This window comes from Sphaeramia orbicularis, chromosome 18 (assembly GCF_902148855.1).
Source record: "Sphaeramia orbicularis chromosome 18, fSphaOr1.1, whole genome shotgun sequence".
Classification (NCBI taxonomy): Eukaryota; Metazoa; Chordata; class Actinopteri; order Kurtiformes; family Apogonidae; genus Sphaeramia; species Sphaeramia orbicularis.
Window position 1 is genome coordinate 20,749,593 of NC_043974.1, and position 18,794 is coordinate 20,768,386.

Genomic DNA, 18,794 nt, shown 5'->3' on the forward strand with positions numbered 1-18,794 from the left:
TAAACCAAATATGCACACAATTAAAATGTGCCAACTTTAAAACACATGCTATTGGCAGCAGGTGTACCTGCCTTGAGTGTTTACAGTGCTTTTGCTCTTTTGTTTATATCACTTATTAAAAATAGTATTAGTAGTTATAAATAACTTAAAATTGTTAATCCACCAACTAAGCTTGGGTTGGAAATCAGTGTCAGGCAGAAAACTGAAAATGTGCTGAGCTCATGTCTAAAGGTAGCAAGTCACGTAGCACTGTTCTAGGTCAAACCTCTGTGTATCTTCTAGGAAACCAGCATTTGTTTTCAGTTCTTTACTAGCCTCTACAGGAAAACCACAACACAGGGCAAAGAGGTAGGTTCTGTGATTACATAATGAAACTATATATCACACATGCAGTCCTCTGGGGAGAGGACATGCACGGCTCTGACTACACAGATGGCAGTGTGCGGCTGGCTTGCTGGTGAAAACAGGTCAGTGTCGCAGGCAGATCATCAATCGAGGCCCTACAGTGTAAGAGCGAGGGCCACCGGCCCCCTTCCAGGGGCACTGGCCTCCCCGGGGTTTTCAATGTCTTTTCGCATCATCAATCTCAACCAACCTTTGAACACATGGTCAGCGACACTAATTAGACCAAATACGGTCACTGGGAAAGTCTATAAATAGACAAAAAAAAGAGTGCAGGAGCACTCTATGCATCTGGTATCAAAGAGATGATTAGACATTAAATAAATCTCTGATCAAACATGATACATAACATACTGTGAACCTAACACTGATTCTAATTGAATTACATGTCTTCAGAGAGTACAAATTAACTGAGGTTATTGCATGTTTCATTTTAGATTTATTAATTTACAGTTAGTATCTGACTATCTGGATTAACACCTTGAAGTACATTTCTTTTGATAGTGTTTTTAATGCTTATAAACCCAGGGGGTCTATAATATTACCATTAGCAATGAAAACACCTAGACCCCTGCACAAGGTAAGATGTTCTCTAAAATTGCCAGAAGGCCTTATAATTAACAAAACATGCCTATGCCAAGTAATATGAATTATTAGCAGTCAAGTCTCAAATCAATAAGGAAACTGCAGGTGCTGAGTTAACATTGCCCTCACATAAACGTGAACAAAAGTCCATCATATTGAGTGATATTCCTGTACATTTGTTGCAAAGAGTGATTTTACTTCTCATCTGAGGAATGTTACCAGGACACACACAGTCCTTCTAGGAGTTACTTCCCTTCCCTTTGGTCTGTCACAGTAAAATCACCACTCTTCATCACCCTTTCCTGCCTTCTCTCCTCCTCCTCCTCCTCCTCCTCCTCCTCTCTCTTTCTTTCACAAAGCCTTCTTACCCCTGCCTCACTCTACATTTGTCTAGTGGGGTCGTTCTGTCAGACAGGGTCGCTGCTGTTCTATATGTTACCAGCAACATTTTCACCATCAAGGGCATTAGTGGTGCTGACGTGAGAATAGATTGCTAGGACGCTCCAAACATACATACACTGATACTATTTACAGAGTTGGTATTTTTCATCTTGGAAAAATATGACAAAACTTCAATTTTCAACAATCTACAAGCTTATCCATTACATCAACCAAGAACAGATTTGAATTCAAGTTTACTCACAGCAACTATGCAAGTTGATAAGTATGAAATGACACATCCACCTAAATTTCCGAAGTGCCACTGACAAACAACTCCTAGCTGTGGAGGTTGAGAAATACCTGCAACATTTACATTTTCAGCTTTTGCTTGAGTAAAATGCAGAGCAGAGGAGTGTTTGTCATGGTGATTTCCCCAGCTGGTTCAGGCTGTGCAATAGGTAATCCATCACCTCAAATGCAGCAAGACTGAGAGCAACTCATAAACATGCGAGCGCACCCATACCATAGCACGTATTCGCCACTCAATACGTGGTTTTAAGAAAGCCTGTTTCTGTCATTCTGAATGTCTGATGACTGACAATCAGACTCAGTCGACCAGTTGCTGAACCCCTCTGCAAACAGTAGAGTGAGGACAGACAAAAGCCTGCAGATAAGCCAATGCTGATCTTTCCATTAAGCCTCCTACATCCAGCAGTGGCTTAGTTCCTGGCCCAAGGGCTAATGAGGCCCCTCAGGGAACCTGACTGGCAGGCTTCGCTCACCTTTGTTGGAGACAGGACAGGGAGGGAAAATGAAAATTGACCATGTCACATCTTGTTTACTTAGACAAAACTGTAAGTGGAAAACTGATGCAAGAATGCCAGCTGCCTTGACATTTTTCAGTCTACGAATACACTCTGAGTTATACAACCCTATGCTTACATCTACAAAAAAACCAGAGTTAAAACAAAATAAAATTTAAAAAAAGACAAGATAAAAATAACATGTAACAGATAAAAAACAGGGGTTTGGATTGTACATGCGTTGCTTTGGTCTCAGCTGAGAATTTGTAATTTTGGGCCCCTGGAAGTCACTTATAACCGCAGTCCAAACTGACAATGCCCCTCCCCAGAGGGAGGTCAGACACCATTAACAAGCAGCCAGCTTCAGCCTCCATGACAGCATTAAGGGAAGCTATCAGAGGACTTGAGGAGTAAAGCATCAGTCTTACCTTCAACAGCATACTCTTCAGCTTTATCAGGGTCCAGAGGGAATACATGAAGGAGAGAAAAGAGACAAAAAAGAAGACTCATTAGATTAAACTTTTTTCAAATGTCAATTTTATATTTTTGTCATCTTTTAAGTTGGGGTAAAAATCAACAAGGAAACAGAGAATGAGATATGAGCTATTGTAAACATTGACAGCAAAATAAATATATAAATAAAATAATAATAAGTAGAAAAGCACTATGACAGCGCAGACCTCCACCAAGGCAGATCAGCACCCCCCCCCCCCCCCCCCCCCCCATCACCACCAAAATTTATTTCTTGTGCTAGAATCAACAATTCATGAACATTTCATGAAAATCCATTCATAACTTTTTTAGTTATCTTGCAAACAAACAAACAAAGACAAGTCCTGATGTAAACAAAACCTAATAATACGATGCTTCCCTATGCAATCTACTGCCTTCTTTCATTTAATTTTCCTGCGAGGACAACATCACAAAATAACCATGATGCTACTGATGTATAAACTCTTATGATAGTTCAATAGGTAGTAGCTTGGTTGTGCAAATAGCAGGAAAGGAGTGTCAGTACAAAGGCTGACAGTGGCTCATGAACGAAAGTAGAAATAACAGGGCCCTTCTAATAAACACCCATTCTACACACATATCCAACCAGCAGAGTGGAACCACACTGTCTCCCATAGAGAACGGAGGCTTTAGTCAAAGTGGATCTCCTACTGAGTGAGAGTGACTCTCATACACTTCTGCCTGGCTTAATGATACAGCGAGGGGGAGTCAAAGAGATCAGGCTCCAGCAGGATGCTTTACATGAAAGAGCTATCCTACAGCAGCAGAGGCCATCCTGTAATGCACGAAAAAGAAACTGCAGCCACCTGCCACTCCGGAAACCCCAAGTATATAAACCAGCTTCTAGCTTGGCATCACTCCCTGAGGAGAATGTGACACTTAGAATTGTGGCTGTTGCTTTGCTTTGGGTCTTTGTGATATCACTGTATTGGAATGTATGACAGTTACTAATATTTAAGAGTTTACCCTTCGAAGGTTCAGTGTATTTTTCTTATGATTACTTAAGTCAAAAATATAAAAAATATATCCTCAGTGGCCTTTAGTGGCATAGCACAAAACTATCGGGTCAGGGAAGGTGAAAAATGCTCTACATTTTAGTGTTTTTTTCCCCCTTCACAAGGTCCATATAAGTCACATGTATGGAGGAAGCCAACAAAGTGATAGTTGCTTTTAGCATTAAGATTTGATGAAAAGCAGTAAAGCATGTACAAATCAGACACACCACTGGGATTAAGCAAGCTGATGCGTTTCCTGAAAAGGGATTCTCTTAAATGCAACTTATTTTCCAATGAAATAAATTAATCTCCTGTTTTTAACATCTTTGTAATAGCTCCTTCAAAAGATCTTAACATCACAGATAACCTAAACCACAAGGTTAACTCCATGAAGAGGCACAGGATAAGACAGTATGTGGAATTCTTTATTTCAAGTTGTTTGCTTTGTATTTCCCAAAGGGCTGGGGAATAAGTGAATGAACTATAATTGTTGTGAATGACATTAAAGCGTGGATGTTTGTACTCAATATGGATAAATATAACAGCCTATTACACATTAAAATTGAAAACAAGATATCCATAAAGCACAAAATTCAGGTAGAATTTCCATTTGGTTAGTACATTTCAGTTGACGATTGTAAATCAAATGATGATATGAGCCTACTATGTTTTTGTGTCATTCTAGTGACCAAAATTATGATACATTTGTTTTTTGCACCTCATAAACTCTACAGTACATTACTTTGTAAAGCAAAGCACACAAATGCCAACATGGACTTCATGGAGCAGTCAAGGTCACCTTGCTGTTGGAAACAGTAACTTTACTTGTTTTTGATAGATACAGACCATTCATAGAGTATGAAAATGCTGGCTAATATTCTTAAGGTTAATTGGTGAACCTACTTTATTCAGGCTCGAAGGAGTCATATTTTGCTAAATCCACTTTTATTAGTCTTTGGTACATTTATTTGTGGATTAAGGGACCCTAATAGTTCAAAAAGTTTGAATTTGAACCCTCCAGGTGCTGCAAAGCTATCTTTATATTCATTTTGGCAAATACCAAGTGGATTTCTACAACCTGTTTTAATTCCTGCTTAATTTGTTGCATCTATAACTAGTTATATCTCAAAATTTGCACATGTAAGGTCAAGAACATTTCTCAGAGTACGCCATCACTGTTTGTCAGCAGCAGCGGTTGTAGTCCATGCTGAAAATATGTCCAAACTTTGAGCCGATTACCTAAAATGTTCAGTTGTTGGTTGAACAGGACAGAGCAGCACAGACTACAACTTGGAGGGGATGGGGCATGAAGTGGTTCATTTGCATTGAAAGAGCCAGCGCTCAAAACGACCTTTCCGTTGTCTTTACCCAGAAATAGGTTTGAAGATGGACCTGTGGAGTTGAATTAATGAAGAATTCAGACCCAAGCATAGCATTTACAGTTTATGTAGACCACAGGGAAATGTTTTAAAATGCATAATTCCATTAAAAAAAAGCTAAATATCACTCCTTTAACAGATACTTTCCCCTCTGGCAGCATTACCTCATTATATAGGCCTATCCATATGAATACCTAGATTTATCAGTGTGTGTAAGTGTGTGTGTGTGTGTGTGTGTGTGGGGGGGGGGGGGGGGGGGGGGGGGGGGCAGTGTGATCATAATCCTTGCAGTATCACTTAGTCCTCCCTTGAGTTTATTGGTGGAGCTGTACATTGGCTGACTGTCTGCAAAGTACTGACATTAATCATAAATACGTCAGTGTAGCTGTATGTACCTCGGTGTGCATTTAAACAGCAGAAATGACTCCAGCATAAAGACTGAAAGCCCTTGGTGAATCAAAGAGAGACTGCCAGAACGTTTTCCAAGCTGAAACAGGGGACCTTGTTTGTCAGATGTAAAGCAGAGGCTGTTTATATAATTGCTGACGATCACTCTGTTTTCTCTTGACTCATCTCAGATCACAGTCCATCACCTTTTCTTTAATTTTTGTGCTTCATCATCATGATGAGGCACAATGCACCCTTTTTCTCAATTGAGGGGTGTTTGATTTACAGTGAAGGGTTTTCATTTCATCACTGACCACAATACCGTTTCTTCTCCTACAGTGCCTTTCTGTGCTCGTGTATAAACTCAATGTCATCTAGTTTTTGAAAGAAACACAAAGAAACCACTTTCGTGTTGATCTTTAGTGATAGAAGTAAAATATTCTGACCCTAAAATCACCTTGGATAATTTCAAGTTTGGTTTAGTTTTGTTATGTGGCTTTGCAATATGAAAGTATCTTTCGAAGAACTTGTAGAAAAACTCAGAAGATAATCGACTTTTTGTGCACCACAAAACAGTTCTGATTTCCAGACACTGCACATAAACAGAGTTTGAGTACTTGTGGAGCTTAAAATCTCAAAACACATTTCAGTTCAACATCCTCTTTCAATAAGTCATGTTGAGATACTTGGCAGGATACACCCCATCTTTCTACACTTGTCCCTTTTATCCCACTGATAGTTTCTACTACATGTTGCTAACCATTAAATGTATCCCTGAGCCATTTTCCATTATGCTATATCGTGCATTGCCTTGGGCTCTAACCCCACTGGGATCCTAGTCTGTTCTGCGTACTTCTTATGGGAATGTGCGGAACAATTTTCAGAGAAAATGCTCAAAAGCTTTCCTATGTATATGTGATGCCTTAGTGCAAAAATGCTACCGACTGCTAATGCTTAGAATCCTATGTGAGAATGAAAGAAGAATACCTTTTTCAGTGCTCTTGCTTTTCCAGGAAAGACTTATCAAATACTAAACGAAAATGCAAAAGGCTCAAATGAATTTGGGCAAAAACTGACATCCAGTCAAATGTGACACTTTCTTCTATATCTCTAAATTAGTGTGCAATACCTCCAGCAACAAAAGCAAGAAAAAAAGTTAAATTAATCAAGAAGACTGTCACAGGGTATAAAAAGGAGCTCAGACATGGCCTGCAATAAGAATAAATAAATTCCAAGTAAAATTCAGATAGAAGCAGTGGAGAAGATGCATTTTTTCACCAATGAATCCCTGAGGGCTTTGGAGACAAATGAGAGACTTTTCAGACCTAATCCTCACCAAGCTAACTAAAGGATTTACCAAGGGGAGAAAAGCATGTCTGCATTGAAAAACAACCTCCTCTATTTCACTATTTTTTACCATTTCTTTGCATATGACGGAAGATATGGTGTTAAAGATTGGCTGAAATCAAAGAGTATGAATGGATGCAACACTTTAAAATAAAACAGGGTGAGATATATTTATGATTTTATTACTTACTACTATTATTTTTATATTGTTTGTCTTCATGCATGCCCATTTTCTCATACACCTTTTTCTGCCTTTACCAATTAATTCTCCCGTTGTGGGATAAACAAAGTGTCATCTAATCTTATAAACATAGAAAATTTGAAATAATAAAGAAGTATGTGGCACAACACATTTCAGCTGTATATGACAGCAAAACACGACTAATAAGACTGTATGACATCTAATGATAATATAAATAACTGTTCTGTGACATGAAAAAAAAAAAAAAAAAAAAAAATCAGTGATGTCCTGATAATTAAAGTACGTCTTTCTGTATATAATCACTCAGTTTAAAGGAAATGTTGGATACAATATCAAAGCACCTTGAGAAAAACAATCTATTGTAATTGTTGAGTTCTTTAAAAATAACCATCTATAATTCTGAAAATAATCATCTCATCACAGATAAAGGGCTAAAGCACAGCAGCAATTTCTTACAAAGGGAGTTCAAGCTTAACATCAGAGACAGCTAGAAAGGAAATGGATCCCTCTCTGGCACCAGCACACAGATTTAGAAGCAATGGCAAATGATGGAGACATCAAGTCTTCCATACAAGTGCCTGAAATAGCCACAAACTGTGAAATACACAGTAGCGTGTGCATGTGTTTTTGCTGTCTTTTGTAAGGACTCTGCCAATATTAACATCTATACTGAGACAACATTAAGTAATGCAGCACAGAAATATGCGGTGGCTGAAAACATTAATTTTAACCTCAAGGTTTTATGATACACGATGTCTCTATGTTCACACAGCTACGTACATGAACAGAACAGCTTAAAGAGCACTAGGGAAATTATTTTTTAGTCAATAAACCTCAACATACTACATGACACAGTGCTCTGAATCCTGTTCGAAAGGGTTATGTGAATGTTACAATATATATTTTGTTTTTACAGCTCTTAAAAAAAAAAAAAATCTAATAGAGCTGGACTTGTAGTTGTGTATGTCATGGTTAACATGTTTGCACAATCTGAATTATTTTTGCCCTCTGTGGCCTGGTTGAGCTAGCCAGGCAAACAGATTTCATTTGCAGCAATTAAATATGCATCCAGATTTGTCATCCGCTCAGAAATAACCACAGTATCTGCTACACTTCCGCCTAGCTCAGAGCTGATAAAATGTTTGACTACTACACCTCGTCTTGTACCCTACCTGTCATGGATTTAAACTACCTGAAGTGGAAGTGAAGCATTTCAGCCATTTTTTAATCTATGGAACCCAGACTGTATATTTCTAGTAGGTATGTATATAAAATTCATTTTTTATGCTATTAGAAATCATTTATATTTGAGCGTTATGGAATAGAGTTGTACAGTGTGGTCAAAACATATTGTGATTAACCCAGTGCTACTTTTGTGGCACTTCCACAATTGTTTGTTCTCTATAAATTTTACTTTTCTTAAGTGATTTATCACCATTTATTATACTACTATCCTCTGTATTTTTTTTTTTTCACTTTAAATCATGTATTTTCCTATATTTAATTCAATGAATGTCGATGTTCATAAAAGCTCAGATTAAAGTTGAGGGTTATTCTATCAGAAACAGAGAAAACTGAAGAGAAAGTTACTTTTCCGATAAAATCTATCATTAACTTAACATAAGCCAAGTGTCTCCATCCACTGTCATTTATCAAACTCCGTGGGTTTTACTGGTGGAAAAATGTTAAATGACGGTGTTTCCACAGTAACTACAGAGCCTCTGAACGTCCAAATGGGTCACATCTGATGACCATGAAAAGAAGATAAACTGTATTTTACACCAATTATTTACATGTATTGATAGGATTAGTGGATCAATAGGTATTAAATAGTTTTTTACATCAGTAGATGGTTTAGGTCAATGGCAGATGTTTATGTCTTTATGGGTTAAACAAACCAAATTGTGATTAATGTTATTGCTTAGGTGCTGATGCAAACTTGTTGTATCAATGATGTAGAGATTTGGATTTTGCACGTTAACACAGAACCTCTTTTTGCTTGGTGGCTGCCTTGGTCCCCCTGTTTTTGTCTGTTTGTGCGCACTATGTGTTGTTGCTTGTTTTCTTTTTGTATGTCTCAGTTTAGTTATGGTATTATGTTATCTGTAAGTTGTTGTTTTAGTTTTTTTTTTTTAACCTGCCAATGGGACTCTAGATGGAAATTAGCCATATGGTTATAATCTCTCATATTCATGTGCAAATGTTCATTAATAAAAAACTGTCCCACTTTTAAAAATAAATAAATCATTCATTCATTCATTTTGCTTCACATCGCTGAGCTTGAATCCAAAATGTCCTGAAATGACTGAAATAAACAGCGGCTGCTCATCAGGTTCACCCTGCTCTTTGGCATCCATTTACAACTGTATTTCATACAAGTCAGTCATGTGACCTTGATTGATCCACATCTGATACCTAATCAGGGGCTGATCAGATATTTCTTCATCATGGGGGTTGTGAATAAGCAGGGTACACATAGACAGAATAAGGTTTCATATTCACACCTACACATGACATTTGTTTCTGTAATTATCTTGCAGCCTTTTGTTGGTACATAATTATACGGCTGACACTGTGACTACAGGTAAATTAATCATTCAACACTAATAATGTAATGGACTGATGGAGTGTATTTTTGGGTAGTGAAATGCAGAATAATTATGAGAAGGAAATGAGAATATCCATTTCAATTTCAGATTGCAAAAAAATGACCTTTAAAAAATTTTTAGAAATAAGGTGGTAATTGTAAAACTAGCGTGATCTTCATTGTTTGAAATACTTCAGATCTTTTATTTTTTTTGTTCTGTTTAGATTAACCATAAAAGTGCTGCCTATTTGGCTGTGTAGAAATGCACAATTTTTGCCAATTTCATTAGTTTTGCCTGCAATTTTATGCCAAACAGTCAATTATGTATTTCTTCTAAATAAAATTGTTCAAAAAAACCAAAGCAAATAATTTATATTAGAAATACTATTGTTGTCTTGACTAATGTTCATTTTATGCTATAACACAGTGTACTGACAAAAAAGTGTTTAATTTATTTTGACAGCTTATTATCTGCGTTCATAAACTACTTTAGATTTTATTCACACATTTATCAGCTCCATGATGCTATTGGTAAAATGTGGTGTAAAGTAAATAAGTCACTATGAATACTAAAGTGGCGCATACAGACATTTTCTTTTGATCCACACATTTCATCAGAGCTCATAAATACTAGGTTACAAATGGAATGAACTGCCTGCATTTTGGGAAACTTTTTCTCTGCTGTTTTCTTCGGAATATTTTACCTTGAATTCTAAAATAAACACAGTAAAGTGATAGAGTTAGCTTTTATTACCAACACTCAATGCAAGCAATTAGTTGACACGGTCCTCGTCTTGTGAGTTACTTTTCTTGCATGTGAAAGTGCATTATTGACTTCTAGAGTGTCACTCAAAGACCAGAGATTTCAAAAGGTATAAGGGAAAAGAAAAAGTGGCTTCCACCCAAGGCTATTTGACATCACTTCAGAGAGGCACAGAAGAAGAAGAGAAATGACAATGTTTGTCACTAACAGACAGGGAGTAGGTACAGGGAAGACAGGCAGACTGATAGAAACATATGCAAACACACAAAGTACAGAACACTCCACTCACCCACTTTTCCTCCCTCTTTAAATTCTAATCAGAGGGAAGCTTTGTCCAGGACTCCCATTGTCAGAAACTTTCTCTCTGAGTGACAAGTTAATCCGCAAGACATGGCCTTTGCAGATTTCAAACCAAATCTCAACGGCAAAACACCAAACTTCCAGCTGACAAATATGAAAATACAGTTGAGGGTTTATAATACTGATAAAAAAAAATAGCCAAATTGGCTGAATTATCCAACAACACATCATATACAGTATTCACCATTTAATATAAGATTTCAGGAAGGAAAAGTAAGAAATGGGGTCAAATGGAGGGGATTAGAGTGATGTGACTTCAACAAATGTAGAAGCTATTTCTGCACAGAGCAAGACAAAATGTTTCTAACACATGTAAGCCTGCAAAAATGTCCTATACAGATGATTTAGAATGGTCAAATACCTGGCATAAAGTTAAATTAAACCCACAACACTAACCTAAAAATATCCTAAAAAACTAAATGAGTTATTATCTTTGTTCTGAACTTTATATAGTTGTTGTTTGTGTATGCGGTATGTATTTTAGTTCACCTGAGGGAACAGTGAAGCACTAAATCTGCAAATTCATTTATTTTTAGTTTGGTTGGACGGTTTTGGGTTTGTATTGTAGCCATGCCAGAGCCATGGTTCAATGGATGGCAGTGTTAGTCCAGTGTATTTAATCTTCTAAACCTCGAGATGGATTGCCTTGAAACACTGTACAGAAACGATTCCCGGGGGATGAATCTTCTGACTTCAGCTTTACCACAAGGTTGTTATTTTTGTATTTTACTGATCTGTATAAACATTACTGGGTAGATAACGTTCAACGCACAGGAATTGTTGTTGCCCTGAAGTAACACAATCCCTAAGCATTTCCCAAAGCAATGAGGGAAAATCCAACTATTTACCTACCTTGTGAAACATATGATGACAGCTATAATAACATATGCTAAATGGTGTGGGGCTCATTCCTGCAAAGTTATCAGTTTCAGATATGTTTTATTAGCAGGGATGCACCAATTGTGAAATTCTAGGCCTGTACCAATGTTAAAAATAGTAATAATATAGTTGATATTAATACAAATACAGATGTGATTTATCTCATCCCTCATCCCTTCATGATACTCTCAACACTAACTGGATCATATATTCTGAAATATTCTTTAATATAATATTGATAATTAATGTGCCATTATAGTGGGAAGTGCTATCGGTGATGACATGTTAATCAGGGCTGATAATGGAGCCAATATATCGTTGCAGTATGCAAAGTTATTGAGAGCATTTAAGAGGCATCAGATTAGATTACCGATATCCAACTTCTAAATACATTCCAACTCCAAATCTATAGTCACTCCATAGTGCCTTAGGACATGGTGAGACTGCTGTAACCTTACACAGTACTGACTCATAAAGCAGAAGCAGCTTTCAGAAAGGGGTCAGGGAGAGTTAATAACATGAGAAATGAATGGCAGCACACTTCAATGTCAACACTGCATTGAAAGCTAAAGTTAGGACAGAGTAGAGGAATGGTTCACATATATCAGGGCACTGGGACAAGGTCAAACAAAAGACACACATGTAGAAACTTTAACAGCTTACAGGTCAATGATAAATATCCTACTCATAACAGAATATGTATTTAATGCAGTTTCTATGTGGTAATGTAGTAAACTGGAACTGGCCAGAGAGGTATTGTAGGGGTATCATTTTGTCGTCTGTCCGGTTATCTGTCCATTCAATGACGTAATTGCATTATCTGAAAAATGCCTTGAGATATCTGCACCAAATTTATACTGCTGATGCATCTTGACATGGAGCAATAGCCAATAGGTGACCTTGACCAACTTTGTCAAGGTCAAATGGCAACATGTCCTTTCAACGACATAACTGCATTATCTGAAAAATGCATTGAAATATCTGCACCAAATTTACACCAAGAATCTAATGTAAATTATAGGGCAGTAACTTTCAACAGTATCTTACACTTAAGGCTGGGCGATACAGCCTAATAAAAAAAAAAGAAAAAGAAAAAGAAATTCTGATTTTTTTATGAAAAACTCGGTTTTCAATTTGATTTTCAATCCCCTTTTTTAAAAGAACACACGTGCAGACTGCAAATATATTGAAAAAAAAAAACCCAAAACATTAGCTTTACTGTTTTCAGTTTAAGTGCATTGAGACAGACCTTAAAAAAAGCAAAGGCAGTCATTGGTTTCAACAAAGTGACACAATTCACCCTCACATATTTTACAGCAAGGATTTGCCTGTTGCTGCAAATCCAACCCAGTTCCAAATGACTGAAGTTGTAAAACTGTTCTTGGGAATAAGCTGCTCTCTACCATGTTGTGTGTTGTGAGTCACATGAGGGAACGGAGGGGAGGGTTCGAGCTCATAGAACTGCGGGAACCCTGAAGGACGTGTTGTTGGCAAATTCAAAATACCTATATTTTTTGCATGATAAGAAAATCGATTTTCTAAAAAAAACCCCAATGTGATCTACAAATTCGATTTTTTAATTAAATCGATTTTTTTCCCCAGCCCTACTTACACTATATGTGGCCGAAGGGTATTAAAAGTGCACAGCACGTTATGTTTACTATCTACTGTCGTTGAATAGCATCAGATATTTTCATTTAGGATTCAAGTCAGAAAAACAGAACTAATTTCAAATAACCAAAATGAGAAAGACTGATTTATCCACAGATGACTACTTGGCTAACAGGATTGGAGGAGACTAGAGAAAGCAAGATACAAGACAATAAAAGACAGTAAAGAAAAGCTGTTATGGCTCAAAAAAAGGCTTGATTATACAACCCAACTCTGTAGCTCTAATAAAAAGGTTTTGTGAAGCTAAATCTTGCTTGAAATGTCATTCAGCTTACAGAAGGCTGCCCAGCTAAAAAAGGCATGGATGTAACGATAAACTTTGTGAAGCAACTTGATTAAATTTTTCATTCTTTCATTTTTCTTTGAGAGGCAGCATTGCATACAAAAATCATGACACACAACCAAGAGTGAATGAAATACATACAAACATAAAACTTGGACTGAATCAAGTGAAGGCTTTATGTTTGCTGTGATAGATTATCTAGCTCCATCTATTTTTAAGACCGTGGGACTTGTTTTTCACAGTATACAAGGATGGATGACAGCAAATGGCTTCTTATGAAGGCAAGAAAATGAGTCCCAATATCTCCAGCTCTGCTGTCTGTGACAGCGGCAAAAAGAATCAAGCAGACCTCTGACAAAAAAACTACAGTTATTATCTATCAGAGACAGTGCCTTGCATTTGTGTGGAATACAGAGTTATAAAATGTGAGTATCTCAACTTGGACAAAAATGGCAGGTATTGCATAATTTACATAGTTCCCATAAGTGTATGAACACTGGTAATAAGTACTTTTCACCTAAAAACATTGGCCTGGCTTGGCTGCCTTCCTGCCCATTAGGCCTCTCCAACCTAGTGGACTTAACATCTGATTTTCAACTTGACTCATTTTTCACTACATTTAACCTTGATTTCAAACTCCATTGAAATTTACATTAATATCATTCATGTGTCACTGCAATTAAATCCTGAAATAATGACTAGCACTCAGTTAAGTAACAGATTCTTTGAGGAGCAGGCGAGATTTGCCAGAGGAACGAACCCTTCCATTTCTGATTAAAGCTTTACTGCACACAAGTGTTGTTGTCGACTTCTGCATCAGTGATTTCCTACATTTAAGAAAGGCTTTCAACATCTTTCAGAGAATCCAGTGGGTAGTAAGTGTATGTGGAAACAAGAAGCAACAGCTGAGTAAAATATTAAGTTTCAGCCAGTGAAGGAAAAGTGAACACTGCAGCACACCGTCCAAACAACAACATGTCTTGTGGCTGTCTGGTATTCTGGTCTATTAAGGCTGCTGTCAACAGGGTAGTTCTGCCTTTTCTACAGTACAATGAGTTTCTCCCTGTATGACTGCTCAACACTCATGTAAAATGGCAGCTCTAGTAAGCTTTAGCAGGCCCCTGCTCTTTGATTACAAGGGGCTAAAACCAAAACCTGACATTTGAAGCTGATATTTTGGATAGCTGAATTTTTTTTTTGCAATTAAACTGCTCTCTAGCTGTGTAGCATGTATCTCCATGTGGCATCATGTCATCTATGTTTGGACAGTTATCTGCTGAAATGAGACAAATGCATCACGAAGCATGACAAAGTGTCCAGATATGCATGTTGTGGTATTTTAAGGTAGACGTTGCTTTAAAACAAATGCATAATCTAAATAACTCTGAAATCCAATATTTAATCAAAAGGTGAAGCAGACAGAGCAGAAAAGAGCAGGATCAAAAGAAAGACAGACAATATTAAATGGTCACATTTGTTTTCCTTAGACTTTATTTTATATATCTAAACAAATCAGTCTTTTTTTTAATTTGAAAAGGGTTATGGTTGTACCTCAGATAATCCCTATACAAGGTGACCTAAAAGGGCTTGTATTTCCATTTGTCCTAAAGTTTCTTACAATGATTATGAACTCATCTAATAACATCAAGAGATGTCCAGTTCTATGAAATCCTCTGACAGATTATTTCTTTTGATGAATAAAACCAAGAAAACAAATGGTCAGATTATCAAACAAACCTACAAACCTTCAGGGTTACATTTTTGGCTTTTGTAATCAGAATTTAATCTACTAGGACATGTTATGTGCTTAGTTTTATTCCATTCTCAAGATACATTGTGTTCAATACACTGGCCTCTTTTTCTTTTATGTCTAAGAGCTTATGTTGCTTATGTGCTTAAAATGTAAATATCAGATTTTATTTACAACAAAGTATCATCCAAAGACTTAAAATATGGATTTAATGTACACAGGTCTCAGTCAAAAGGCATGTTAGGAAATACTCTTACTCCTTTCATAATGCATAGGCACAAGATAACAGCTATTTAAGGTAACAAATCAAATTCTGGGCCTCCAAGCTGTAAGCACCACAGCGATTCCCAGAAAACCGAGACCATTTCCTTTTACAAAAAGCCTTTAATAAAGCCTGCAGTTACAAGATTGACAAGTATTGACTGCAAAACTGGCCTAAAAGGAGAAATGGAGGCAGGGGATGACATCATTGGGCTGTTCGAGACAGCCTGCCAGCATAATCTCTGTGAAGTCTTTGCCTATTTCAAGCTACTTTCTTAGCCATCAGCTGTGATTAGACATCAACTGTAAATATGGCTGGCACACTTTAGAGATTTTACTTAAACATGTTTCATTCATGTTGTCGACTGGCTGACTGGTGTAAAGAGAAAGTCAAACGAATCATTTGACGTGAAAGCACTGCAGTGACATTTCACCCTCTGGGCTGAGCATCTCGAGTCTTTACCCCCCCATGGCAAAGACACTTTGAAAAGTTGTTTCTATGTGTTGTTCTATAGACAGAGCAGAACACTAATGGCGCCGGGAGTTTGAGATATGGCTCCCCCCGGGCTACCCACAGCTAAAAATACACACACTTATGATGCTCTTAGGTGATTTGGATTACAGAGTTCACCAAGATGACACATACAGTACAGTTAGGTTCAATCAGCAGCAGTAGATCCACCTCATTGATGTCACTAACTGTTAGCTGGCAGACGCTCCGCTCCCTCCCTGAGCTCAACAACTGTGAGCAAAGACACATCAACCCGTATTAAGTGACATGTTTGCTGCTCCATTTCTCAAGCAGACCCCTGACTGAGAGGGGCTGCGGCCTCTTGCTGTTGCAATCATGTATTCTGCTGTGGTTTAATGATGTGTTTCTAACATCTTAAATTCAGCTATATTGTTAATTTCTTTTTAATATTAAGCATCACTCTGAAACATTACATCTACTATTAAACACAGCAAAATAATCTAAATCTATCATTCAGGATTAAAAATCATGCACTGAAAAATGTAATCACATGGAATATGTACATCCCAAGATTTTTTTTTTTTTTTTTTTGCATTGTTACAGCAGAAAGGTCAGAGGAGGAAGGGTGCATGATGGGAAGAGGTGGTCTGACAGTTCATCAATGATAGCAGCACATTAGTATCGACACCAAGAAGTCACTGGGGAGAGCAAATCTTATCTTTGCAAAGCAAGGAAGACAGAGAGAGATGGGAGCGAAGGGGAGATAATGGGAAAAGAGAGGAGTGGGAAAGAGATGGGGGGGTGGAGTGCAAAGAGAGAGGAGCAGGAGATATGAGATGTAAGAAACCTTGGCAGAGGGCTTATCTCTTATTTAAAATAAGAAGCAGGATGAGGCTGAAGACTGCTGTAAAGGGTGGGGCACTGAGGGAAAAACAACAGTCTGATGAAAACCCAAACTGTGTAACAAAACTCACTTCAACAACAACAAAAAATATCATTTGTCGTTGGAGACTTTTTGAGAACTTGTTGCTTTTTGACCTAAAGATTATGTCTCTTCCATCTGTAACCTTCAACTATACATTTTCCTAAGAAAAAAAAAAACTTGAGCATGAGTAAAACATGCATCAGGGAGCTGGAATATGATTTGTTGTAGAAACAAACATACATGGTTGGCTTTTTTTATTTTGTACTTGAAATGCCACTGTTGGTTTTTGATATGCTGATCCTATTTTCCTGGCTTATTGTGCTCAGTGAAGATTTACTTTCATACCACTTCTCACCAGCTTATACCGACTGAGGGGATTGTTGTCAACACACTCCAGGAATGATTATAATATATAGATGCTTTATACAGCTTCACTTAGTCATTCATTTACATACAATTAGTGTAATGTGTATGAAAAAATGTGTTTCTTTTCCTGATGATTAGAAGAAAGGAAAAAAAGAAATAAATAAATTATCTTCTAAATTCCTCATTAACATTGCTTTAAGCATATTTTACTTGACCAACAAAAAAATGTATAACACCATCTAAAAACTAAAACTGATCACCGGGCTGTAGCTATCAGACAATGTTCTGAACAGGATAAAGGGTTTGACTACTCATCAAGGATGACTTCTAAGATGTATCCTGCTAAGATAAAAACCCAGCATGGGCTTTTGATTAGAGCTAAAAAAAAAAAAAAAAAGAAAAAAAAGAACCTATTCAAATATTTTTTTGATTGCTGAAAATAAAAACATTTTCATTCCTCTTGCTCTTGATACTAAAACTAATAATGATATCTTCAATGCCAATTTCAGATATCTGGAAATGTACTGGAATTCAGCTGAAGGTAAATCAAACTGAAAAAGGATATTTTGTCAGGTTTATTTGCATTCAGCTTCTGGTCTTTTATAAATCTTTGCACTCCAGCAGAGAGCTACTTTGCATTTAAAATATACTGAAAAAAACTGAAGGGATGGGATAAGATACAGATAAGGATAAAGTCTAAATATTGGTCTCGTGTTCAAATTTGCTGGGATGACTGTCTGAGAAAATCTAAACAGAAGAAACAAAATATATATATATATATATATATATATATATGCAAAAAAAAATGACAAGGCAGCCTCGAAGACCAACATCTAAGATAGAAGTGGCCGAGGAAAGCAAAACAAATAAGCCAAGAAAACAAAAAATATGAAGAACAATAAAAAGATGAAATGGTGGGGATGGAGAGGGGGTGACAAATCTTCTAATCTCTCTCTTTTGCGCTCTCTAGCTCTGTTTGTTTTGTGCTGGTTTTGGCCTCAAGTCGCCGTCGATCCCCCTCGTAAATTGCCTGTGTCGATCCAGCCTTACAAGCTTCCCCACACTCCCCGAGTCCCTGTTAAAATGGTCACGCCAATAAAATCCCATTCACTTGTAATGAATTGAGAGAGAAGCTAAAGACTAAAGGGGTTGATTTAGTGACAATTGTTGATGATCCTCGATTGAGTTAGGATTGAGCTAGCCTCTCCAGTCCTATAACATGGCTGGCACTGTGGGAAGATTTCTAAAAGAAAGAGAATGCTGCCAATTCCTATTCCTTATCCATTGTGAATGGAAATACACTACTGCAGAGACACATGGAAGCTAATCTCCAAGCATGCAGTATGGAGCCATGCATTGTCATGAGTGGAATTCTGTCATATAGTCCTGTGGTAGGGTAATGGCAGTCCAATCCTTCAGGGCTGCATTGTGAATGAACTGCTGATGCTGTAATCTCCAGGTAAGCTGTTGTAATGCTCACATC

The 18,794-nt window shown here is 37.3% G+C and overlaps 1 protein-coding gene across 8 annotated transcripts in view; it reads right to left on the bottom strand.

Moving 5' to 3' along the window:
* Positions 1–18,794, bottom strand: part of nrxn2b (neurexin 2b) — a 759,383-nt gene that overhangs the window by 624,423 nt on the left and 116,166 nt on the right. For all 8 annotated transcript variants that reach the window (XM_030161797.1, XM_030161795.1, XM_030161798.1 and 5 more), the window contains one exon: positions 2,600–2,620. In XM_030161797.1, coding sequence (XP_030017657.1) covers positions 2,600–2,620 — 21 coding nt within the window. The remainder of the gene's footprint in view (positions 1–2,599; positions 2,621–18,794) is intronic.